We start from the raw sequence: 25,970 nt of genomic DNA, 5'->3' as shown, positions 1-25,970 counted from the left end.
ATTGCAGAGCGCCAAATTCAAATTAAATTACAATAAATATTAAAAACTTTCATGAAATCACAAGTGCAATACATCAAAATACAGCCGCCGTGTCAGATTTCAAAAAGGCTTCAGGGCGAAAGCAAACCATGCGATTATCTGAGGACAGCGCCCAGCATACAAATCATTTTCAACCAGGGAGTTGCAACACGAAAGTCAGAAATAGCGATATAATATATGCCTTACCTTTGAAGCATTAGAGATGTCAGGCCCTGATGTTGGGAGATTAGGCCACTGTAAATAAGAAGGCTTTCCACTAGATGGGACTTGCTTCCATTCAGCCAAGAGCATTAGTCAGGTCGGGCACAGATGGTGGGCGATTAGACCTGGCTCGCAGTCGGCATTCCAATTCATCCCAAAGGTGTTCGATGGGGTTGAGGTCAGGGCTCTGTGCAGGCCAGTCAAGTTCTTCAACACCGATCTCAAAAAACAATTTCTGTATGGACCTTGCTTTGTATATGGGGGCATTGTCATGCTGAAACAGGAAAGGGCCTTTCCCTAAACTGTTGCCACAATGTTGGAAGCACAGAATTGTCTCTAATGCCATTGTGTGCTGTAGCGTTAAGATTTCCCTTCTCTGGAACTAACGGGCCTAACCTGAACCATGAAAAACAGCCCCAGACCATTATTCCTCCTCCACCAAACTTTACAGCTGGCACTTTGCATAGGGGCAGGTAGCGTTTCCCTGGCATCTGCCAAACCCAGATTCGTCCGTCGGACTGCCAGATGTTGAAGCGTGATTCATCATTCCAGAGAACGCGTTTCCACTGCATCAGAGTCCAATGTCGGCGAGATTTACACCACTCCAACCAATGCTTGGCATTGCCCATGATCTTAGGCTTGTGAGCGGCTGCTCGGCAATAGAAACCCATTTCATGAAGCTCCCAGTGAACAGTTCTTGTGCTGACGTTGCTTCCAGAGGTAGTTTGGAACTTGGTTGTGAATGTTGCAACGAGGACAGATGATTTTTACGTGGCTGAGTCGTTGTTGCTCCTAGACGTTTCCACTTCCCAACAACAACACTGACTGGGGAAGCTCTAGCTGGGCAGACATTTGACGAACTGACTTGCTAGAAAGGTGGCATCCTATGATGGTGTCATGTTGAATATCCCTGAGCTCTTTAGTAATGCCATTCTTCTGTCAATGTTTGTCTATGGAGATTGCATGGCGGTGTCCTGGATTTTATACATCTGTCAGCAATGGCTGAGTTGAAATAGCCGAATCCACTCATTTGAAGTGGTGTCCACAAACTTTTGTATATATAGTGTATCTGCGCCTTCGTACTCTGTTCTGTCTCTCTCTCCGGTGGCTTCCACCTCGGGTTCAGATCCTCAGAGCTCCCCTTCATCCAACCGTAAGACTGTTTAACAATCCGGCCCATTCATCATACTACAGCTGGCTCGAATCCATCGGGTCCCACCTTCGGTCCTCGAGGGGTTTGTGAAACCACGCACAAGCGGCATTCCGAGTAATTTGCCAAATCAAATTTTCTACAGGCTATTTCCATAAATATGTTATATACAGAACACAAGAGAGGAAGGTAGGCCAGACGCATACATAACACAAGAGAGGAAGGTAGGCCAGACGCATACATAACACAAGAGAGGAAGGTAGGCCAGACGCATACATAACACAAGAGAGGAAGGTAGGCCAGACGCATACATAACACAAGAGAGGAAGGTAGGCCAGACGCATACATAACACAAGAGAGGAAGGTAGGCCAGATGCATACATAACACAAGAGAGGAAGGTAGGCCAGACGCATACATAACACAAGAGAGGAAGGTAGGCCAGACGCATACATAACACAAGAGAGGAAGGTAGGCCAGATGCATACATAACACAAGAGAGGAAGGTAGGCCAGATGCATACATAACACAAGAGAGGAAGGTAGGCCAGATGCATACATAACACAAGAGAGGAAGGTAGGCCAGATGCATACATAACACAAGAGAGGAAGGTAGGCTAGACAGAGGGGAGAATTCCAACGCAGTGCAAAATGTCCAGTCAGAAAATGTTGCTTATTTTGCTCTCTTGCCCCTATTTTTCTGTCGGATGCATGGGCCTTACAGCCTAAACTTATTTTTTTTTACGGACATGACTTAACCATCTTGTATCTAGCAGTTTTAAACAATGTAGGCTATATTCCTTTGTCTCTACACTCAATATGAATATGACTGAAGGCTTTCATTGTTTTATGCATGGCTGTCTCCCAATCAAACAATGAATTAATCTAACAGAGTTCCATCTGAAAAAGTTATTTGAGTAGCCTAAAAACTTGAGTTAGCCGGTGGACTAATAATGAGAACAAACAATATTAATACCTATAGAAATCTATACAACCAGTTTAAAGGAGTTTATTTTATAAACTCCTGAAAGCAGTCTATGGACCAGGAGAAACTATAATCCATGGTTCAATGCAAGTGATGGAGGAATGTTTATTTATTTTATGGCCAAATGACCTTTAAGTAAAGTTAATTTAAATTGATTTCAGGTGATTTGGACATTATTTTACTAAGCCTATCATAATCTTTTAGAACAATTAAAGTTATCAACAGTAGTTTATTTCCAAAATATTCGAATAACGTAAGAAGGTGTTGTCCTAAAGTTGACGCTTTAAAAAAAGTATAAGAATAAAAGTGGGAGTTTATAGGCCCTGGGCATCGGCTATCCACTATCACAGCTTTATGAGAGATACAGATTAACAGACGATGAGGCAAATCAAGTTCTGAAGACGGTACACTGTGCTTCTGTCCAGCCCATGATTTATAAGCTAACTCATGACTCAACCTAACTACCACTGTAAGACAGCCGGTTCCTCACCAGTTCACTCAACCTAGCTACCACTGTAAGACAGCCGGTTCCTCATCCGTTCACTCAACCTAGCTACCACTGTAAGACAGCCGGTTCCTCATCAGTTCACTCAACCTAACTACCACTGTAAGACAGCCGGTTCCTCATCCGTTCACTCAACCTAACTACCACTGTAAGACAGCCGGTTCCTCATCCGTTCACTCAACCTAGCTACCACTGTAAGACAGCCGGTTCCTCACCAGTTCACTCAACCTAGCTACCACTGTAAGACAGCCGGTTCCTCATCAGTTCACTCAACCTAACTACCACTGTAAGACAGCCGGTTCCTCATCAGTTCACTCAACCTAACTACCACTGTAAGACAGCCGGTTCCTCACCAGTTCACTCAACCTAACTACCACTGTAAGACAGCCGGTTCCTCACCAGTTCACTCAACCTAGCTACCACTGTAAGACAGCCGGTTCCTCACCAGTTCACTCAACCTAGCTACCACTGTAAGACAGCCGGTTCCTCACCAGTTCACTCAACCTAGCTACCACTGTAAGACAGCCGGTTCCTCACCAGTTCACTCAACCTAGCTACCACTGTAAGACAGCCGGTTCCTCACCAGTTCACTCAACCTAGCTACCACTGTAAGACAGCCGGTTCCTCACCAGTTCACTCAACCTAACTACCACTGTAAGACAGCCGGTTCCTCATCAGTTCACTCAACCTAGCTACCACTGTAAGACAGCCGGTTCCTCACCAGTTCACTCAACCTAACTACCACTGTAAGACAGCCGGTTCCTCACCAGTTCACTCAACCTAGCTACCACTGTAAGACAGCCGGTTCCTCACCAGTTCACTCAACCTAACTACCACTGTAAGACAGCCGGTTCCTCACCAGTTCACTCAACCTAGCTACCACTGTAAGACAGCCGGTTCCTCACCAGTTCACTCAACCTAGCTACCACTGTAAGACAGCCGGTTCCTCACCAGTTCACTCAACCTAGCTACCACTGTAAGACAGCCGGTTCCTCACCAGTTCACTCAACCTAGCTACCACTGTAAGACAGCCGGTTCCTCACCAGTTCACTCAACCTAACTACCACTGTAAGACAGCCGGTTCCTCATCAGTTCACTCAACCTAGCTACCACTGTAAGACAGCCGGTTCCTCACCAGTTCACTCAACCTAACTACCACTGTAAGACAGCCGGTTCCTCACCAGTTCACTCAACCTAGCTACCACTGTAAGACAGCCGGTTCCTCACCAGTTCACTCAACCTAACTACCACTGTAAGACAGCCGGTTCCTCACCAGTTCACTCAACCTAGCTACCACTGTAAGACAGCCGGTTCCTCATCAGTTCACTCAACCTAACTACCACTGTAAGACAGCCGGTTCCTCACCAGTTCACTCAACCTAGCTACCACTGTAAGACAGCCGGTTCCTCATCAGTTCACTCAACCTAGCTACCACTGTAAGACAGCCGGTTCCTCATCAGTTCACTCAACCTAACTACCACTGTAAGACAGCCCGTTGCTCATCAGTTCACTCAACTTTGTTGCATCATGTGTGCACCACACAGACACACCTGTTCCATGCTGAAGCTCCACCACAAAGGAATATTGGAAAAGATTTGCCTCCACTTCAGGTTCGCCATTTAGCCTCTTGCCCAGGCTTTCAACAACATTATCTTTCAACAACATTATCTTTCAACATAATTTTTTTTATTCCATCGTATATCACAATGTTTTATTGAGTACATAACCACGATATTACAAAGGTTGACATCTCCCAACCCTACTTTGTACGTGACAAATACAAGTTTATTTGATTTGAAGTACATTTAAAACTCGATGGCTTTACTCAATACAAGTAGTATTTTACTGTGTGACTTTTACTTGAGTCATTTTCTATTAAGGTATCTTACCTCTTAAGTATGACAATTGGGTCGTTTTTACACCTCTGCTGCCACACAACCATCACACAACAGAGGTCAGAGACTCACGTATCTTGTTGGCTCCTCCAGGTTCTGGTCGTTCATGTGGGCGGGGATAGTTTGAGTAGCCAATGGGCCGTCAGCGTACGGCTGGGGCAGCTGTCCTCTGAACTCTGATTGGATGAACTGCAGCTGCCAGCTGAAGAGAGGGCAGAGTCACACACTGGCATTCGAACACAATGCAATCAATAACACTCAGAAACCTAAAGCCTTGTGGGAAGCTGCTATAGACCACACAGAGACACTCAGAAACCTAAAGCCTTGTGGGAAGCTGCTATAGACCACACAGAGACACTGAGAAACCTAAAGCCTTGTGGGAGGCTGCCATAGTGCTAACGGTCAGTATCTAGATAATATGTGTGAAATGCTTGACAATGTATGTGGTATCAACAAAGAGGTATACAAAGAGACACTCAGAGAGAGCGAGGAAGACTGACTTGTTGGGCAGCAGAAAGCTGGAGGGGAACCGGTACCACTCTTTCCCAACACAGACAGTGACGGGCCGGCCCTTTGGGACCGCGTGGAGAGACGGGTCCCTGGAGATACGGTGGAACTCTGGGTACAGGTCCAGTGGAGCGTGGTAGCCTGGAGGGATAAACACACATATTCAAGGGGCTTTCTTTATTTTTGACTACTTTCTACATTGTAGAATAATAGTGAAGACATCAAAACTTTGAAATAACACATATGGAATCATGTAGTAACCAAAAAAGTGACAAACAAATCAAAATATATTTTATATTTGAGATTCTTCAAATAGCCACCCTTTGCCTTGATGACAGCTTTGCAGTTTGGCCAGCTCTAGGAAGAGTCTTGGTGGTTCCAAACTTCTATTTTAAGAATGATCGAAGCCACTATGTTCTTGGGGAACTTCAATGCTGCAGAAATGTTTTGGTACCCTTCCCCAGATCTGTGTGTCGTTTCAATCCTGTCTCAGAGCTCTACGGACAATGCCTTCAACCTCATGGCTTGGTTTTTGCTCTGACATGCACTGTCAACTGTGGGACCTTATATAGACAAATGTGTGCTTTTCCAAATCATGTCAAATCAATGAAATTTACCACAGGTGGACTCCAATCAAGTTTATTTAACGAGGTAAGTTGACTGAGAACACATTCTCATTTACAGCAACGACCTGGGGAATAGTTACAGGGGAGAGGAGGGGGATGAATGAGCCAATTGTAAGCTGGGGATGATTAGGTGACCATGATGGTATGAGGGACAGATTGGGAATTTAGCCAGGACACCAGGGTTAACACCCCTACTCTTACAATAAGTGACATGGGATCTTTAATGACCTCAGAGAGTCAGGACACCCGTTTAACGTCCCATCCGAAAGACAGCACCCTACACAGGGCAATATCCCCAATCACTGCCTTGGGGCATAGGGATATTTTTTTTTAGACCAGAGGAAAGGGTGCCTCCTACTGGCCCTCCCAAATTGTAGAAACATATCAAGGATGATCAATGGAAACAGGATGCACCTGAGCTGAATTTCGAGTCTCATAGCAAAGCGTGTGAATACTTACGTAAATAAGGATTTATTTTTAATACATTTGAAAAAATAAAAATAAATTAAAACTGTTTTTACTTTGACTTTATGGGGAATTTTGTGTAGATTGATGAGAAAACCCCCCCAATTTAATACATTTTAGAATAAGGCTGTAAAGTAACAAAATGTGGAAAAAGAGAAGGGGTCTGAAGACTTTCCGAATTCACTGTTCATAGTTTTCTTCCAGGCATTTTTTTTTTATTCAGATGTGTTTTATGCATTGACATGGACTCAGAACATCCAGTTGTTGTTTCTGTAGTTAATTATTCAGAGTAAAAAAACAAAAGATCTAAAACCAGAAAAATAAAACTGAGAAAACAGAATTTGGGGAAAAATATTAACATAATTTCATGATATCCAATTGGCAATTACAGTCTTGCCCCATTGCTGCAACTCCTCTACGGACTCGGGAGAGGTGAAGGTCGAGAGCCATGCGTCCTCCGAAACACGCCCCTGCTCGCCCATCGCTGCAATGCTTCTTGATACACTGCTCGCTTAACCCTTGTGACCAGCCGGACCAATGTGTCAGAGGAAATACCGTTCAACTGGCGACCGGGGTCAGCTTGCAGGCACCCGGCCCGCCACAAGGAGTCGCTAGAGCGCGATGGGACAAGGACATCCCAGCCGGCCAAACCCTCCCCTAACCCGGACAACGCTGGGCCAATTGTGCGACACCTCATGGGTCTCTCGGTCACGGCCGGTTGTGACACAGCCTGGGATCAAACCAGGGGCTGTAGTGACGCCTCAAGCACTGCGATGCAGTGCCTTAGACCGCTGCACCACTCGGGAGGCCCTACACTGCTTTACACCAAGGAAAATGATGTCAAGCAAAGAGGCACTGAGTTTGAAGGTAGGCCTTGAAATACATCCACAGGTACACCTCCAATTGACTCAAAAGATGTCAATTAGCCTATCAGAAGCTTCTAAAGCCATGACATCATTTTCTGGAATTTTCTAAGCTGTTTAAAGGCCCAGTCAACTTAGTGTATGTAAACTTCTGACCCACTGGAATTGTGATACTGGAATTGTGATGAATTGTAAGTGAAGTAGATGTCCTAACCGACTTGCCAAAACTATAGTTTGTTAACAAGACATTTGTGGAGTGGTTGAAAAACTAGTTTTAATGACTCCAACCTAAGTGTATGTAAACTTCCGACTTCAACTGTATGTATGTATGTGCGTGCGTCTGTGCGTGCGTGCGTCTGTGCGTGCGTCTGTGCGTGCGTGCGTGCGTCTGTGCGTGCGTGCGTGCGTCTGTGCGTGCGTGCGTGCGTCTGTGCGTCTGTGCGTGCGTCTGTGCGTGCGTGCGTGCGTCTGTGCGTGCGTGCGTGCGTGCGTGCGTCTGTGCGTGCGTGCGTGCGTCTGTGCGTGCGTGCGTGCGTCTGTGCGTGCGTGCGTGCGTGCGTCTGTGCGTGCGTGCGTGCGTCTGTGCGTGCGTGCGTGCGTGCGTCTGTGCGTGCGTGCGTGCGTGCGTCTGTGCGTGCGTGCGTGCGTCTGTGCGTGCGTGCGTGCGTGCGTCTGTGCGTGCGTGCGTCTGTGCGTGCGTGCGTCTGTGCGTGCGTCTGTGCGTGCGTGCGTCTGTGCGTGCGTGCGTCTGTGCGTGCGTGCGTCTGTGCGTGCGTCTGTGCGTGCGTGCGTGCGTCTGTGCGTGCGTCTGTGCGTGCGTCTGTGCGTGCGTCTGTGCGTGCGTCTGTGCGTGCGTCTGTGCGTGCGTCTGTGCGTGCGTCTGTGCGTGCGTCTGTGCGTGTGTGGCGCGTGTGTGGCGCGTGTGTGGCGCGTGTGTGGCGCGTGTGTGGACCTCTGAACAGGGCTACTGATCTGGACAGAGACAGCAGAGTGAAGAGGATCAGTGTTCCCACAGCCAGCCAGTTGGACGACACCGTGTAGTGTTCTAGACGATACCGCTGGAACAGGAAGTGGTAACACTTCTACAAAACACAACACAGAAAACACTTGATCAATACACAGGAAACGCATGTCTTTATCCATTGTCTGACGTCAGATAACAGACTGATCAATGCAGACGGCCGTCGCGCTAACTCGCAAACACTCATGGGATAGATGAAAAGTAGTTAGGCTTCAATACAATGCCACAACATTACCAAGGTGACATTGTCTAATGAACCACCTTCAATACAATGCCACAACATTACCAAGGTGACATTGTCTAATGAACCAATGCCACAACATTACCAAGGTGACATTCTCTAATGAACCAATGCCACAACATTACCAAGGTGACATTGTATTGAAGATGGTTCATTAGACAGTCACAACATTACCAAGGTGACATCGTCTAATGAACCACCTTTCATCCTCAAAAGAGTAGCTGATCTGCCATGAATAGTGCACCGAGTTCTGCAGCACAGCCGACAGCTTTCTGCTGCGTTATCGAGTTGGCCAAATGTTCCAAAGTAGCGAGGCACAGTGCCAGCTGTCAGAGTCAGATACATACTGATTTCTGAGAACAGCCCCACAACTTTGGTGCCGTACAACTTCATCAACAAGCTGGCAACCTAGTTACCGTAACGGCCATTCAAACAAGCTAGCAGTAACCTGCTAACTGGAACAAGTTTGCTCTGCTGATCAAGCACGGTTGATTGAGCTAGTTTGCCAGCTTACTGATGAATTTGTACTGCACCAAAGTAATAGGACTGTTCTCAGAAATCAGTTGGTTTGCGTCGTTGTCTGCCGGTGTCCCATAGCTACGGTAGTCATGGGAGACAGCAGTGATTTTCAGAAGTTAAGAACTAGTGTTAGGTGAATGCACAGAGATGAGCTCCAAGACAATGGTCTTTATCAGCAAACTATGTGTCTGTGTGTGTGTACCTGTAGTGAAGACAGTGCTACAGCCCCTGCCAGACAGATGAGAGGGTAGATGGGGAACAGGAAGCGCTCCTCTTTATGAGGTCTGGTGAAGAACACCAGCATCCACAGGTACATAGGAGACAGAGTCAACCAATATGGCTTTCCCAGGTTCTGCACTGTAACACACACACAATGTTAGAGTAAAGAAAAATGTATTGGAAATGTTAAGAATTTGTATTTATTATTGAATATACAGTACCAAAGGTTGGCACACCTACTCATTCAAGGGCTTTTCTTTATTTTTACTATTTTCTACATTGTAGAATAATAGTGATGACATCAGAACTATGGAATCATATAGTAACCAAAAATGTAAAAGTGTTAAACAAATAAAAATAGATATTATATTTTATTTTTCATTCTTCAAAGTAGCCACCCTTTGCCTTAATGACAGCTTTGCAAACTCTTGGCATTCTCTCAACCAGCTTCACCTGGAATGCTTTCAAACAGTGTTGGAGTTCCCACATATGCTGAGCACTTGTTGGCTGCTTTTCCTTCACTCTGCGGTCCAACTCATCCCAAACCATCTCAATTGGGTTGAGGTCAGGTGATTGTGGAGGCCAGGTCATCTGATGCAGCACTCCATCACTCTCCCTCTTGGTCAAATAGCCCTTACAGGGCCTGGAAGTGTGTTTTGGGTCATTGTTCTGTTGAAAACCAAATTATAGTCCCACTAAGCCCAAACCAGAATGCTGTGGTAGCCATGCTGTATAAGTGATAGCTTTCCAAGATGGTGTAGCAGTCGGACGTCTGTTTTGTTTTGTCCCGTCCCGTGTATATATCGTTTTCTTCATATATATTTTTTAAATCAATTTCCATCTACAGACTGAATATACTCTCCTGCAACTCCTGCAACCCGCCTCACCCAATGTGGTATGGATCTGCTATTTTTATACTTTAGAACCGGAAACCCCTTCAGAAGCTAGCCAGATAACTAGCTACAAGCTAGTTAATGGTGATGCTAGCGGTCATCACCATTAACGCAGACATCAGCCAGCCTCAGCCCGGTCAATTCCTGCCAGTCTGCACAGCGCGATATCAACCCAGAGAATATCGGACAACTTTTTCTCTACCACATCTCCGGATTCCTACCGCAAGCTCTGAACCTTTACACCGGATCATCGCAGCTAGCTAGCTGCTATCCGAGTGGCTACTCCTGGCTAACGTCTCTGTCCCGAAGCAAGCACCAGTTAGCCTGGAGCGAGCCTCGAGCTAGGCCCATCTCCCGGCTAGCAGAAGAGATCCATCAGACAAATCCCCGGGCTACAATACTTCTTTTGCCAATTGGCATGAACCCTTTGCTGCCGATACGGAGCCCCACCGATCCATCACGACTGGTCTGCCGACGTAACCGTCCGAGGGGGTTTCAGCAGGCTCTTCTGTTGCGACGTCCCCCAGAGGCCCATCTGCTAGCTATCTGAATCGCCGTGTCTCCAGCTCACCTAGTTACTCACTGGACCCAATGATAACTCGGCTACACATGCCTCTCCCTAATGTCAATATGCCTTGTCTATTGCTGTTCTGGTTACTGATTATTGTCTTATTACACTGTAGAGCCCCCAGCCCTGCTCAATATGCCTTAGCTAACCCTTTTGTTCCACCCCCCACACATGCGGTGACCTCACCTGGCTTAACTGGTGCCTCTAGAGACAAAACCTCTCTCATCGTCACTCAATGCCTAGGTTTACCTCCACTGTACTCACATTCTACCATACCCTTGTCTGTACATTATGCCTTGAATCTATTCTTCCGTGCCCAGAAACCTGCTCCTTTTACTCTCTGTTCTGAACGCACTAGACAACCAGTTCTTTAGCCGTACCCTTATCCTACTCCTCCTCTGGTGATGTAGAGGTTAATCCAGGCCCTGTAGCCCCCAGCATCACTCCCATTCCCCAGGCGCTCTCATTTGTTGACTTCTGTAACCGTAAAAGCCTTGGTTTCATGCATGTTAACATTAGAATCCTCCTCCATAAGTTTGTTTTATTCACTGCTTTAGCACACTCCGCCAACCCTGATGTCCTAGCCGTGTCTGAATCCTGGCTTAGGAAGGCCACCAAAAAATCATGAAATTTCCATCCCTAACTATAACATTTTCAGACAAGATAGAACTGCCAAAGGGGGCGGAGTTGCAATCTACTGCAGAGATAGCCTGCAGAGTTCTGTCTTACTATCCAGGTCTGTGCCCAAACAATTCGAGCTTCTACTTTTAAAAATCCACTTTTCCAGAAACAAGTCTCTCACTGTTGACGCTTGTTATAGACCACCTTCTGCCCCCAGCTGTGCCCTGGAACCCATATGTGAATTGATCACCCCCATCTATCTTCAGAGTTCTTACTGTTAGGTGACCTAACCTGGGACATGCTTAACACCCTGGCTGTCCTACAATCTAAGCTAGATGCCCTCAATCTCACACAAATTATCAAGGAACCTACCTGGTACAACCCTAAATCCGTAACCATGGGCACCCTCTTAGATATCATCCTGACCAACTTGCCCTCTAAATATTTTATTTCACCTTTATATAACCAGGTAGGCCAGTTGAGAACAAGTTCTCATTTACAACTGCGACCTGGCCAAGAAAAAGTAAAGCAGTGTGACAAAAAAAACAACAGAGTTACACATGGGATAAACAAAAGTACAGTCAATAACAATAGAAACATCTATATACAGTGTGTGCAAAAGGAGTAAGGAGGTAAGGCAATAAATAGGCCACAGCAGCGAAGTAATTACAATTTTAGCAAATTAACACTGGAGTGATAGATGTGCAGATGATGATGTGCAAGTAGAAACGCTGGTGTGCAAAAGAGCAAAAAGTAAATAAAAACAATATGTGTTGAGGTAGGTAGTTGGATGGACTATTTACAGATGGGCTGTATACAGCTGCAGCGATCGGTAAGCTGCTCAGATAGCTGAGGCTTAAAGTTAGTGAGGGAGATAAGTCTCCAACTTCAGCGATTTTTGCAATTCGTTCCAGTCATTGGCAGCAGAGAACTGGAAGGAAAGGCGGCCAAATGAGGTGTTGGCTTTGGGGATGACCAGTGAGATATACCTGCTGGAGCGCGTGCTACGGGTGGGTGTTATGGTGACCAGTGAGCTGAGATAAGGTGAAGCTTTACCTAGCAAAGACTTACAGATGACCTGGAGCCAGTGGGTCTGGCGACGAATATGTAGCGAGATGCTTAATATACGAGCCTGGAAGGAGAGTTTACAGTCTAACCAGACACCTAGGTATTTGTAGTTGTCCACATATTCTAAGTCAGAACCGTCCAGAGTAGTGATGCTAGTCAGGTGGGCGGGTGCGGGCAGCAATCGGTTGAAGAGCGTGCGTTTAAGAGCAGTTGGAGGCCACGGAAGGAGTGTTGTACGGCATTGAAGCTCGTTTGGAGGTTTGTTAACACAGTGTCCAAATAAGGGCCAGATGTATACAGAATGGTGTCGTCTGCGTAGAGGTGGATCAAGGAATCACCCGCAGCAAGAGCGACATCATTGATATATACAGAGAAAAGAGTCGGCCCGAGAATTGAACCCTGTGGTACCCCCAAACTATTACTTACCCTCTTGCTCTTTTGCACCCCAGTATCTCTACTTGCACATCATCATCAGCACATCTATCACTCCAGTGTTAATGCTAAATTGTAATTATTTTGCCTCTATGGCCTATTTATTGCCTACCTCACTACAATTCTACATTTGCACACACTGTACATTGATTTTTCTATTGTGTTATTGACTGTACATCTGTTTGTGTAACTCTGTATTTGTTTTTGTCGCACTGCTTTGCTTTATCTTGGCCAGGTCGCAGTTGTAAATGAGAACTTGTTCTCAACTGGCCTACCTGGTTAAATAATGGTGAAATAAATTTTTTTTAAAAAGGGTTCCATGAATTCTAAATAAATAACGGTTAGTGTCACCAGCAAAGCACCCCAACACCGTCACACCTCCTCCTCCTCCATGCTTCAAGGTGGGAAACACACATGCGGAGATCATCCGTTCACCTACTCTGTCTCACAAAGACACGGCAGTTGTAACCAAAAGTCTTGAATTTGGACTCCACCGTTCTAATGTCCATTGCTTGTGTTTCTTGGCCCAAGCAAGTCTCTTCTTCTTATTGGTGTCCTTTAGTAGTGGTTTCTTTGCAGGAATTCAACCATTAAGGCCTAATTCACACAGTCTCCTCTGAACAGTTAATGGTGAGATGTGTCTGTTACCTGAACTTTGCGAAGCATTTATTTGGGCTGCAATTTCTGAGATGCAGTTAACTCTAATGAACTTATCCTCTGCAGCAGAGGTAACTCTGGGTCTTACTTTCCTCTGGCGGTCCTCATGAGAGCAGCATTACGCTTGATGGTTTTTACTACTGCACTTGAAGAAATGTAAAACAATTCTTGAAATTTTCCAGATTGACTGAAAAAGAAATGGACTGTTGTTTCTCTTTGCTTATTTGAGCTGTTCTTGCGATATGGGGTTATCTTCTCTATACCCCCCTACCTTGTCACAACACAACTGATTGGCTCAAACGCATTAAGAAGGAAAGAAATTCCACAAATTAACAAGGCACACCTGTTAATTGAAATGCATTCCAGGTGACTAACTCATGAAGCTGGTTGAGAGAATGCAAAGCTGTCATCAAGGCAAAGGGAGGCTACTTTGAAGAATCTCAAATATATTTTGATTTGTTTAACACTTTTTTGGTTACTACATGATTCCATGTGTTATTTCATAGCTTTAATGTCTTCATATTATTATACAATGCAGAAAATAGTAAAAAATGAAACAAACACATGCCACCAGAGGTCTCTTCACAGTCCCCAAGTCCAGAACAGACTATGGAAGGCACAGTACTACATAGAGCCATGACTACACGGAACTCTATTCCACATCAAGTAACTGATGCAGCAGTAAAATTGGATTTAAAAAACAGATTAAAAAAACACCTTACAGAACAGCGGGAACTGTGAAGCAACACACAGGCACAGACACACACGATAACATACGCACACACATACACATGGATTTAGTACTGTAGATATGTGGTAGTGGTGGAGAAGGTGTCTGAGGGCACACAGTGTGTTGTGAAATCTGTGAATGAATTATGTTTTTTAAATTGTATAAACTGCCCTAATTTTGCTGGATCCCAGGAAAATTCCTTGGCAGCAGCTAATGGGGATCCATAATAAATACAAATACAAAAAAAAAACCCGCAATGAGTAGGTGTCCAAACTTTTGACTGGTTCTGTAAAAATTATACTGTTGTATATAGAAATGCTTATTGAAGACGTCATGTAGAGCAGTTTACTGTTTTAAACAGTAGGTTGTCTGCTTATACGTCTCCATGTTTCAAGTCACTTCACTGTGGTTAAATGCGGTACTTTGCGCTTTCAGTTATGTGCGAATGCTGCCATCTTTACACGGTTTCTGGTTTGAGGTATGTTCAACATCCTCTATGCACTTCCTGATGAACCCAGAGACAGAGTCAGTATATTCGTCAATGTTATTCCCAGAAACTGCACGGAACATATCCCAGTCCGCATGATCAAAACAGTTGTATAGCATGGATTCCGAATGGTCAGACCAGCATTGGACAGACCTAAACACGGGTGCTTCCCGTTTTCATTTCTGCCTATAGGCGGGGAGGAGCAGAATGGAGGCTGGTCTGATTTGCCAGAGGGCTTTGAATCCATCTCAGAATGGTGAATAACAATGATCCAATGTATTATTCACGCAAGTGAGGCAAGAGATGTGTTGGTGGAAATTCTGTAGAATTTTCCTTAACAGTCCGTTGTTAAAGTCCCCGGCTATGATGAATGAATGCGGCCTCTGGATATTTTGTTTCCAATTTCTTCAAAAGATCCATGTAATTCCTTCAGTGCCAGCGCGGTGTCGGCTTGTGCGTGTGCGTGTGCGCATGTGCGTGCGTGTGTGTGCGGGATCATAAAACATACTCCTCTGCCTTTGTTTTCCCCACAAAACTCGTTTACCATGTCCACGCAATGTACCAGGACCCCGTAAGCTGCATAGCATGATCAAGCATCTCCCCCAATAACCAAGTCTCTGAGGCAGATTACGTTACAGTCTCTCTTATCTCTCCGAGCTCACAAAGTTTATTGTCTAGAGACTGTACATTAGCAAGTAATATACTAGGAAGCGGAGGGTGGTTTTCCCTTTTCATTAAATCGGACTAGAACTCCAGCTTGCCTTCCCCTCCTCCAGCAGTGTTTTCCCGTGATGAATGGAACTACTGCAGTCTAGACCGAGGATCCCGCTCTGGAAAGTCATCTCAGATTTGATGTCCAGAGGTGCTTGTCGGTCATAGGAAATAATACTAGTACATTTGTGACAAAATCATTATTTACTAAAATAAACAAAAGACTGCAAAGTCAGCTGGGAGCGAGCAACAGGGCGACCATCATCGGCGCCATCTTGTTGCAAATTCAGGGCCTTGGGGCTGAAGTCCTCCCTGTGCAATTGGATCCTAGATTTCCAGACAGGACAACGCCAGGTGGTGAGGGTCGGCAACAACACTTCTGCCACGGTGATCCTCAACACAGGGACCCCCAGGGGTGTGCGCGCAGTCCCCTCCTGTACTCCCAGTTCAGCCATGACTGCATGGCCACGCACGACACCAACTCAATCAAGAAGTTTGCTGACAACACGACAGTGTTAAGCCTGATTACCAACAACGACAATACAGCCTTCAGGGAGGAGGTTATAGATAGCTCTGGCGGAGTGGTGCCAGTAAAATAACCGCTCACTCAACGTCAACAAAATGAAGGAGCTTATCGTGAACTACAGGAAACTGAAGAGGGAGAGTGCCCCCATCCTCATCCTAGATAGGGTCAAAAGCTTCAAGTTCCTCAGCATGCACATGACTGAGGACCTGAAATGGTCTCGACACATCGACATTTTGGTGAAGAAAGCGCAACAGCACCTCTACAACCTCAGGCGAGTGAAGACATTTAGCAAGGCCACCAAGAACCTCACAAACTTCTACAGATGCCGCATTGAGAGCATTCTATCGGGCTGCATCACCGCCTGGTACGGCAACTGCTCCGCCCTCAACCACATGGCTCTCCAGAAGGTGGTGCGGACAGCTAAACGCATCACCAGGGCCACGCTGCCTGCCCTCCAGGACATCTACAGCACCTGGTGTCAAAGGAAGGCCAAGAAGATGATCATCAAGGACCTCAGCCACCCGAGCCACGGACTGTTCACTCGGCTACCATCCGACAGACGGAGGCAGTACAGGTGCATCAGAGCCGGGGCCGAGAGACCAAAAAACAGCTTCTATTACCAGGCCACCAGACTTTTGAACAGCCATCACTAGCGTCTACCAGGTGATGCACATTCACTCACACAAAAGCTAAATCACACACCTCATACTCACGAACACACTTACAACCAAAGCTGCCGTCCCATGTTGTAGAGACATTGAACCACTGGTCACTTCCCGTTTCACTCAGTGAATTTAAAGACCGTATCCCCGACATCGCTTATTCTAATATTTCTACTACTGCACATTGTATGTTAGTGCCACTGTTTATATACAACAAATATTTCTTTACATAGTAGATTCTTGACATATATATATATATAATATATATTATATATATAATATATATACATATCTACTGCTGTACATAAGATTCTTAGTGTTACAATGCTACAGTGGTTGTTGATTGTTTGCCTATTTTGGCTGTATTTTTCTTTCCATTTGAATTGTTTGACATGTGCCTGTTATGGTTACGTGACTGTTGGGAGCTGCACCGCTATAACACCAGCTACACTGCGTACATTTCATTTCTATGAATAAATATCATTTAACTGTAACATTAACTTATCTCTGGAGCCAAACCTGTATACTGCGTGCGTGCGTGGGTTGGTGCGTGCGTGGGTTGGTGGGTTTGCGTGTTACCGTTGAAGCGCTGTAGCAGGGCCTCCATCAGAGCAGTGAGCGGTAGAGACAGCAGCGCCAGGACAAACACCACATTGAAGTTCAGGAAACCATTTATAAAGTAAAATGGCCACGGCTCCGTACCTAAACATATAATGCACAACGCAAGCACGCCACAGTGTTAGATCAATGTTATGATACAAAACACAGTATAAATCAATCATAAACTGTAAACATGTAGTCATGTTTCATGCTAAAAATTGTAAATAGCCTTGCACAAGCCTTGGCTTGACCCAGAACAGCTCATATGAGCAGGAGCCCATCTCCTGTTTCTGTAGCGTGAGGCAGCTTGATGTACAAGTACAGCCCCTGGACAGGACGCTAGTATATGATAGATTGGGGGTAAGGCCCTAACTCCTTAAAGGGATTCTGGCAGAATCAGATGAACTAATAGATACCATTTGTATATCTCTGTGTCCAGTATGAAGGAAGTTAGAGGTAGTTTCATGAGCCAATGCTAACTAGCGTTAGTGCAATAACTAGAAGTTGATGGGTATCTACTGGTATGGTAGCAGATAAATAAATCACATTTTATTAGTCACATGCTCCGAATACAACAAGAGTAGACCTCAGAGTGAAATGCTTACTTACGAGCCCCTAACTAACAATGCAGTTAAAAAAATACAAAATATGAATAAGAAACAAAAGTAACAAGTAATTAAAGAGCAGCAGTAAAATAACAATGTGGAGGCTATATACAGGGGGTACCGGTACAGAGTCAATGTGGAGGCTATATACAGAGGGTACCGGTACAGAGTCAATGTGGAGGCTATATACAGGGTGTACCGGTACAGAGTCAATGTGGAGGCTATATACAGGGGGTACCGGTACAGAGTCAATGTGGAGGCTATATACAGGGTGTTACGGTACAGAGTCAATGTGGAGGCTATATACAGGGGGTACCGGTTAGTTGAGGTAGTATGTACATGTAGGCGGAGTTATTAAAGCAACTATGCATAGATGACAATAGAGAGTAGCACTGGTGTAAAGAGGGGAAGGGGGGGCAATGCAAATAGTCTGGTAGCCATTTGACTAGATGTTCAGGAGTCTTATGGCTTGGAGGTAGAAGCATTTTAGAATCCTCATGGACCCAGACTTGGCGCTCCGGTACAGCTTGCAGTGCGGTAGCAGAGAGAACAGTCTATGACTGGGGTGGCTGGGGTCTTTGACAATTTTTAGGGCCTTCCTCTGACACCGCCTGGTATAGAGGTCCTGGATGGCAGAAAGCTTGGCCCCAGTGATGTATTGGGCCGTTCGCACTTCCCTCTGTAGTGCCCTTGCGGTCAGAGGCCGAGCAGTTGCCATGCCAGGCAGTGATGCAACCAGCCAGAATGCTCTCGATGGTGCAGCTGTAGAACCTTTTGAGGATCTGAGGACCCATGCCAAATCTTTTCAGTCTCCTGAAAAGATGCCCATAGACTTTCAGTGATTCTGCTAACGTTAGTTAGGAATTGCGCTAGTGCTAGTTAGCAACTTCCTTCAAACTGTACGCAGACATAAAAATCATCTCCACAAGTTTATCTGACTCTAGGGAAGTTGATAAAGGGCCTCATTTGTTAAGATCCGGAAGTATCCCTTTAATCCTGAGAGCCAGAGACGCATTGGGTCTCATTTTTACCTTCTTTGGAATGGCTCGGGATCGTACTCCCAACATTCCAATCCCAGGGCGGACACTAACCACAGGGCCACTGAGTTGGTAACACTGTCCTTTCAATCCCAGGGCGCCATTCGTTTTAATACTCACCACTGCATCAAAAAGGTTGGCTGGTCCTCATTAAAGTGCCGTAAATGACTTCATTATTCCCTTTTTGTCTACAAAGCTCTACTAAACAAGCTTCCAACTTACCTCACTTCAGTGTTAAAGTATAAAAACATAAGATTCAAAGCTTATTCACAGGGTTAGGTAACTCGAGATTCCTCAGGTCTCCACAGAACTAGGTAAATCCACTTCTAGTTTTAATGCACCTCATTGCTGCAACCAATCACAAAATGCATTACAATTGTTCCGGTGCCGATCGGGCAATTTAAAATAATGATTGGGGAACTTTTGATTGGAATATTTGTGTTATTCTGTATTTTAGTTTGTTTTACACTGTATCTGATTTGGATTTTGTCTTCTGAATTGTATATGCAGAGTTTCCTTGTGAAAGAGACCCTGGTCTCATTGGTGACTCCCTGTTTAAATAAAGGTAAAACATTTAACTTCTTTATTTTTATTTGTTGGTAACAGTGTCCTTCCAATCTCAGGGAGGACACCAACTACAAGGCCTTCACAAAGTATTCATAGCCCCTGATTTACTCCACATGTTGTTGTGTTACAGCCAGAATCGATTTTTTCCCCCTCACCCATCTACACACAATACGCTACAATGACAAAAGTGAAAACATGTTTTTAGGAATGTTTGCACATATATTGAAAATGAAATACAGAAATCTCTAATTTAAATAAGTATTCAAATGCCTGAGTCAATACATGTCAGAATCACCTTTGGCAGTGATTACAGCTGTGATCTTTCTGGGTCTATAAGAGCTTTGCACACCTGCATTGTACAATATTTGCACATTATTCTTTAAAACATTTTTCAATCTCTGTCAAGGTAGATGTTGATCATTGCTAGACAGCAATTTTCAAGTCTTACCATAGATTTTCAAGCCGATTTAAGTCAAAACTACACCTACGCCACTTTGGCATTGTGTTTTAGGTTATTGTCCTGCTGAAAGGTGATTGAACCAGGATTTCCTCTAAGATTTTGCCTGTGCTTTGCTCTATTTCTGTTTCATCCTAAAAAAACTCCCTAGTTCTTGCCGATGACAAGCATACCCATAACATGAAGCTGCCACCACCATGCTTGAAAATATTAAGAGTGGTACTCAGTGATGTGCTGTGTTCGATTTGCCCCAAACATAACGCTTTGTATTGCAGTTTTACTTTAGTGCCTTATTATAAACAGGATGCATGTTTTGGAATATTCTGTACAGGCTTCCTTCTTTTCACTCTGTCATTTAGGTTATTGTGGAGTAAGTACAATGCTGTTGATCAATCCTCAGTTCTCACCAGCCACCATTGGCCTCATGATGAAATCCCCAAGTGGGATCCTTCCCCTCCAGCAACGGCGTTCGGAAGGACCAGGGTTGGGAGTAAAGGATTACATGTAATCTGTTACATGTAATGGATTACAAAAAAACTAACTGTAATCCATTAAGTCACCAGCAAAAATATTGTAATCAAATTACCGATACTTTGAAAAAGTAGATAATTACTTCTAGGATTACTTTAAAATTTAGAAGGGATGTTTGCAGAAAAAAAAACATCCATGAAACAATAGCCTGTTTTCTTAATCACCTTTCATATCAACATCAGTCATTAACCAAGAAGGGCTACTTTGATCTTGACCCCTGAGCAACATACAAGGTCACAAAAGAAAAAAGTATGGCGTGCCAATGCAGTGCGTTACCCTAACCCGACGCAGTGCGTTACCCTGACCCGACGCAGTGCGTTACCCTGACCCGACGCAGTGCGTTACCCTGACCCGACGCAGTGCGTTGCCCTGACCCGACGCAGTGCGTTGCCCTGACCCGACGCAGTGCGTTGCCCTGACCCGACGCAGTGCGTTGCCCTGACCCGACGCAGTGCGTTGCCCTGACCCGACGCAGTGCGTTGCCCTGACCCGACGCAGTGCGTTGCCCTGACCCGACGCAGTGCGTTGCCCTGACCCGACGCAGTGCGTTGCCCTAACCCGACGCAGTGCGTTACCCTAACCCGACGCAGTGCATTATCCTAACCCTAACCCGACGCAGTGCGTTGCCCTAACCCTAACCCGACGCAGTGCGTTATCCTAACCCTAACCCAATGCAGTGCATTATCCTAACCCTAACCCAATGCAGTGCATTATCCTAACCCGACGCAGTGCATTATCCTAACCCTAACCCAATGCAGTGCATTATCCTAACCCTAACCCGGCGCAGTGCATTATCCTAACCCGACGCAGTGCATTATCCTAACACTAACCCAATGCAGTGCATTATCCTAACCCTAACCCAATGCAGTGCATTATCCTAACCCTAACCCGACGCAGTGCATTTTTTGGATGCGTTTCAAAGAACAATTTCTATTCAAAGAAGAAACGGGCAGGAATGTAACAGTTCAATGCAAACTATGTATCCAGACTATGTATCCAGAGACTCCACTTCCAACCTGAAGAAACACTTGGAGGTAAGGATGACGATTGGCAGGTGTGGTGCGTTAGCTTGCTTAGCTAGCTAGTCTCTAGAGACAGACAGGTTGTCTTCACAATGTTTCCTATGTTCCAGCACAGGTCAGAAATTTCAGAGGGAACTAGCTAGCCTGTTTAGTTTGCTAATTTGCTTGCCAACTCTCCTACACTATGTGGTATGTTGTGTTGTGTTGCTACCATGCTGTGTTTTCATGTATTGCTGCCATGTTGTGTCTTTTGTGATGTGTGTTTTGTCAAAAAATATATATATTTTACTATTTAATTCCCAGCCCCCGTCCCCACAGGAGGCCTTTTGCCTTTTGGTAGGCCGTCATTGTAAATAAGAATTTGTTCTTAATTGACTTGCCTAGTTAAAAAGGTTAAGTATTATGCTCACTTTAGGTTGCTCTGTCAGTTGCTAGCTACTGTAGTTAGCAAGATATCATAGCAAGTATGCTATTGTGCTAATTTGTTAACAATTTCGCTAATGAAATCTATTTTAACTAAGATAAATCAGTTGTAGATAGTTGGGTGAGATTCACTGGGCTACATAGCCTAGTTAGCTTGCTAAATCAAAAGTTTAAAACAACGTTTTGAAAGCAAGTTGCACTCTGTAACCCAACATAACAAGAAGCTCACTGTCAGGGTTGTTGCTAGCTAGATAACATACAGTTTTCCTGCCATTCAATTGTTTTTCCAACCCAAATAAATGCCTGTACTATTCAATGTGTGGCTCAAACCTCCTGCAATAAATGTTATTAAATTGGTAATAAACTTTTTTTCCCATCTTGTGTGTTTTAAGGGTGAAGTAATCCAAACTTAACTGAAAGTAATCAGATTACGTTACTGAGTTTAGGTAATCTAAAAGTTACGTTAATGATTACAATTTTAGACAGGTAACTAGTAACTAACGAATTACATTTAAAAAGTAACCTATCCAACACTGGGAAGGACGCCTATATCCATGTAGTGACTGTGTGTATTGATACACCATCCACAGTGTAATTGGTAACTTCACCATGCTCAAAGGGATATTCAAAGTCCGCTTTTATTTATTTTTATCCATCTACCCAATCGGTGCCCTTCTTTGCGAGGCATTGGAAAACCTCCCCTGGTCTTTGTGGTTGAATCTGTGTTCGACTGAGGGACCTTGCAGATTGTGTGTGCAGTGCCTTCGGAAAGTATTCAGAACCCTTGACTTTTTCCGCATTTTGTTACGTTACAGCCTTATTCTAAAATGTATTAAATAAAACAATTTCCTCAGGGAAAACAGGTTTTGAATTTTTTGCAAATGTATTAAAAATAAAAAACAGAAATACCTTATTTACATAAGTATTCAGACCCTTTGCTTTGACACTAGAAATTGAGCTCAGGTGCATCCTGTTTACATTGATCAGTTACATTGAGAAGTTTCTACAACACCTGTGGTAAATTCAATTGACTGGACATGATTTGGAAAAGCACACACCTGTCTATATAAGGTCCCACAGTTGACAGCGCATGTCAGAGCAAAAACCAAGCCTTGAGGTCGAAGGAATTGTCCGTAGAGCTCCGAGAAGGGCCTTGATCAGGGAGGTGCTAGTATCTCTGTAGAGATGGGAGAAACTTCCAGAAGGACAACCATCTCTGGAGCACTCTACCAATTAGGCCTTTATAGTAGAGTGGCCAAACGGAAGCCACTCCTCAGTAAAAGGCACATGACAGCCCACTTGGAGTTTGCCAAAAGGCACCTAAAGACTCTCAGACCATGAGAAACAAGATTATCTGCATCATGCTGTGGGGCTGTTTGTATTTGTTTTGTTTTTTTGTTTTTTTAAATCGTCAGTGACTGGGAGACTAGTCAGGATCAAGGCAAAGATGAATGGAGCAGAGAGATCGTTGATGAAAACCTGCTCCAGAGCGCTCAGGACCTCAGACTGGGGCGAAGGTCACCTTCCAACAGCACAACGACCCTAAACACACAGACAAGACAACGCAGGAGTGGCTTCGGGATAAGTCTCAGAATGTCCTTGAGTGACCCAGCCAGAGCCCGGACTTGAACCCGATCAAACATCTCTGGAGTGACCTGAAAATAGCTGTGCAGCAACGGTCCCCATCCAACCTGACAGAGCTTGAGATGATCTGCAGAGAAGAACAGGAGAAACTCCCCAAATACAGGTGTACCAAGCTTGTAGCATCACCCTAGAAGACTCGAGGCTACAATCACTGCAAAAGGTGATTCAACAAAGCACTGAGTAAAGGGTCTGAACACTTACGTACATTTTTATAAATTAGCAAACATTTCTAAAAACTTGTTTTTGCTTTGTCATTATGGGGTATTGGGTGTAGACAGACGAGAATTATTAAAAAAAAAATTTTTAGAATAAGGGGCGGCAGGGTAGCCTAGTGGTTAGAGCGTAGAGGCGGCAGGTAGCGTAGAGGCGGCAGGTAGCCTAGTGGTTAGAGTGTAGGGGGGGCAGGTAGCCTAGTGGTTAGAGCGTAGAGGTGGCAGGTAGCCTAGTGGTTAGAGCGTAGAGGCGGCAGGTAGCCTAGTGGTTAGAATGTAGGGGAGGCAGGTAGCCTAGTGGTTAGAGCGTTGGACTAGTAACCGAAAGGTTACTTGTCAGCTCGGGGGTTACAAATCCCCGAGCTGACAAGGTACAAATCTGTCGTTCTGCCCCTGAACAAGGCAGTTAACACACTGTTCCCAGGCCGTCACTGAAAATAAGAATTTGTTCTTAGCTGACTTGCCTAGTTAAATAAAGGTAAAATAAATGTAAAAAAAATAAGGCTGTAACCTAACAAAATATGGAAAAAGTCAAGGGGTTTGAATACTTTCTGAAAGCAATGTATGTATTGATATGTGGCACAATGACAATATACATTTTTAATTTAGGAATTAACACAACAAAATCTGGAAACAGTCAAGGAGCGTGAACTTTCTGAAGGCACTGTACAAGGCCACTTGAGTTGGTAACATTGTCCTTTCAATCCCAGGGAGGACACTAACCACGAGGCCACGGAGTTGGTAACATTGTCCTTTCAAACCCAGGGAGGACACTAACCACGAGGCCACGGAGTTGGTAACATTGTCCTTTCAATCCCAGGGAGGACACTAACCACGAGGCCACGGAGTTGGTAACATTGTCCTTTCAATCCCAGGGAAGACACTAACCACGAGGACACTGAGTTGGTAACATTGTGAAACTTCTAAAGCCACCAGACCTCACATGACATTAGAACATAGAACAACAGATCAAAGCAGCTGATTCTGACTCAACTCTTTAATAAATACTACTTGACTGCTTCAGAAGAGGACCTACACTACCGTTCAAAAGTTTGGGGTCACTTAAAAATGTCCTTGTTTTTGAAAGAAAAGCGCATATTTTCTTCATTAAAATATCAAATTGATCAGAAATAGTGTAGTTGTTAATGTTGTAAATTACTATTGTAGCAGGAAACAGCTGTTTTTTTATGCAATATCTACATAGGTGTACAGAGGCCCATTATCAGCAACCATCACTGTATTCCAATGGCACGTTGTGTTAGCTAATCCAAGTTTATCATTTAAAAAAAGGCTAATTGATCATTAGAAAACCCTTTTGCAATTATGTTAGCACAGCTGTTGTTCTGCTGCTCTGATTAAAGAAGCAATAAAACTGTCCTTTAGACTAGTTGAGTATCTGGAGCATCAGCATTTGTGGGTTCAATTACAGGCTCAAAATGGCCAGAAACAAAGACCTTTCTTCTGAAACTCGTCAGTCTATTCTTCTGAGAATTGAAGGCTATTTCATGAGAGAAATTGCCAAGAAACTGAAGATCTCGTACAACACAGTGTACTACTCCCTTCACAGAACAGCGCAAACTGGCTCTAACCAGAATAGAAAGAGGAGCGGGAGGCCCCGGTGCACAACTGAGCAAGAGGACAAGTACATTAGAGTGTCTAGTTTGAGAAACGTCAACAGTGAAGAGGCAACTCCGGGATGCTGGTACAGTTGCAAAGAAAACGCCTTATCTGAGACTGGCCAATACAAATAAAGGTTTAAAATGGGCAAAAGAACACAGACACTGGACAGAGGAACTCTGCCTAGAAGGCCAGCATCCCGGAGTCGCCTCTTCACTGTTGACGTTGAGACTGGTGTTTTGCTGGTACTATTTAATGAAGCTGCCAGTTGAGGACTTGTGAGGCGTCTCTTTCTATTCTGGTTACCAGCTACAATAGTCATTTGCAACATTAACAAAATCTACACTGTATTTCTGATTAATTTGATGTTATTTTAATGAACAATTTTTTTTTGCTTTTATTTAAAAAACAAGGACATTTCTAAGTGACACCCAAACTTTGGAAAGGTAGTGTACCTAGCTAGCTAACTGCTTCAGAAGAGGACCTAGCTAGCTAACTGCTTCAGAAGAGGACCTAGCTAGCTAACTAGCTGCTTCAGAAGAGAACCTAGCTAGCTAACTGCTTCAGAAGAGGACCTACCTAGCTAGCTAACTGCATCACAACAGGACCTACCTAGCTAGCTAACTGCATCACAACAGGACCTACTTAGCTAGCTAACTGCTTCAGA

At 44.6% G+C, this 25,970-nt stretch overlaps 1 protein-coding gene across 3 annotated transcripts in view; it reads right to left on the bottom strand.

Moving 5' to 3' along the window:
- alg9 (ALG9 alpha-1,2-mannosyltransferase) overlaps positions 1-25,970 on the bottom strand; it is a 75,464-nt gene that overhangs the window by 11,424 nt on the left and 38,070 nt on the right. For 2 of the 3 annotated variants that reach the window (XM_029699364.1, XM_029699366.1), the window contains 5 exons: positions 17,108-17,290; positions 9,217-9,371; positions 8,186-8,315; positions 5,273-5,420; positions 4,845-4,974 (listed from right to left, as the gene is read on the bottom strand). In XM_029699364.1, coding sequence (XP_029555224.1) covers positions 4,845-4,974; positions 5,273-5,420; positions 8,186-8,315; positions 9,217-9,371; positions 17,108-17,290 — 746 coding nt within the window. The remainder of the gene's footprint in view (positions 1-4,844; positions 4,975-5,272; positions 5,421-8,185; positions 8,316-9,216; positions 9,372-17,107; positions 17,291-25,970) is intronic. The other variant, XM_029699365.1, reaches the window with a different exon arrangement.

Source organism: Salmo trutta, chromosome 19 (assembly GCF_901001165.1).
Source record: "Salmo trutta chromosome 19, fSalTru1.1, whole genome shotgun sequence".
Lineage (NCBI taxonomy): Eukaryota > Metazoa > Chordata > Actinopteri > Salmoniformes > Salmonidae > Salmo > Salmo trutta.
Note: the sequence above shows the minus strand (reverse complement) of the source record. Positions and strands in the feature narration are given on the sequence as shown.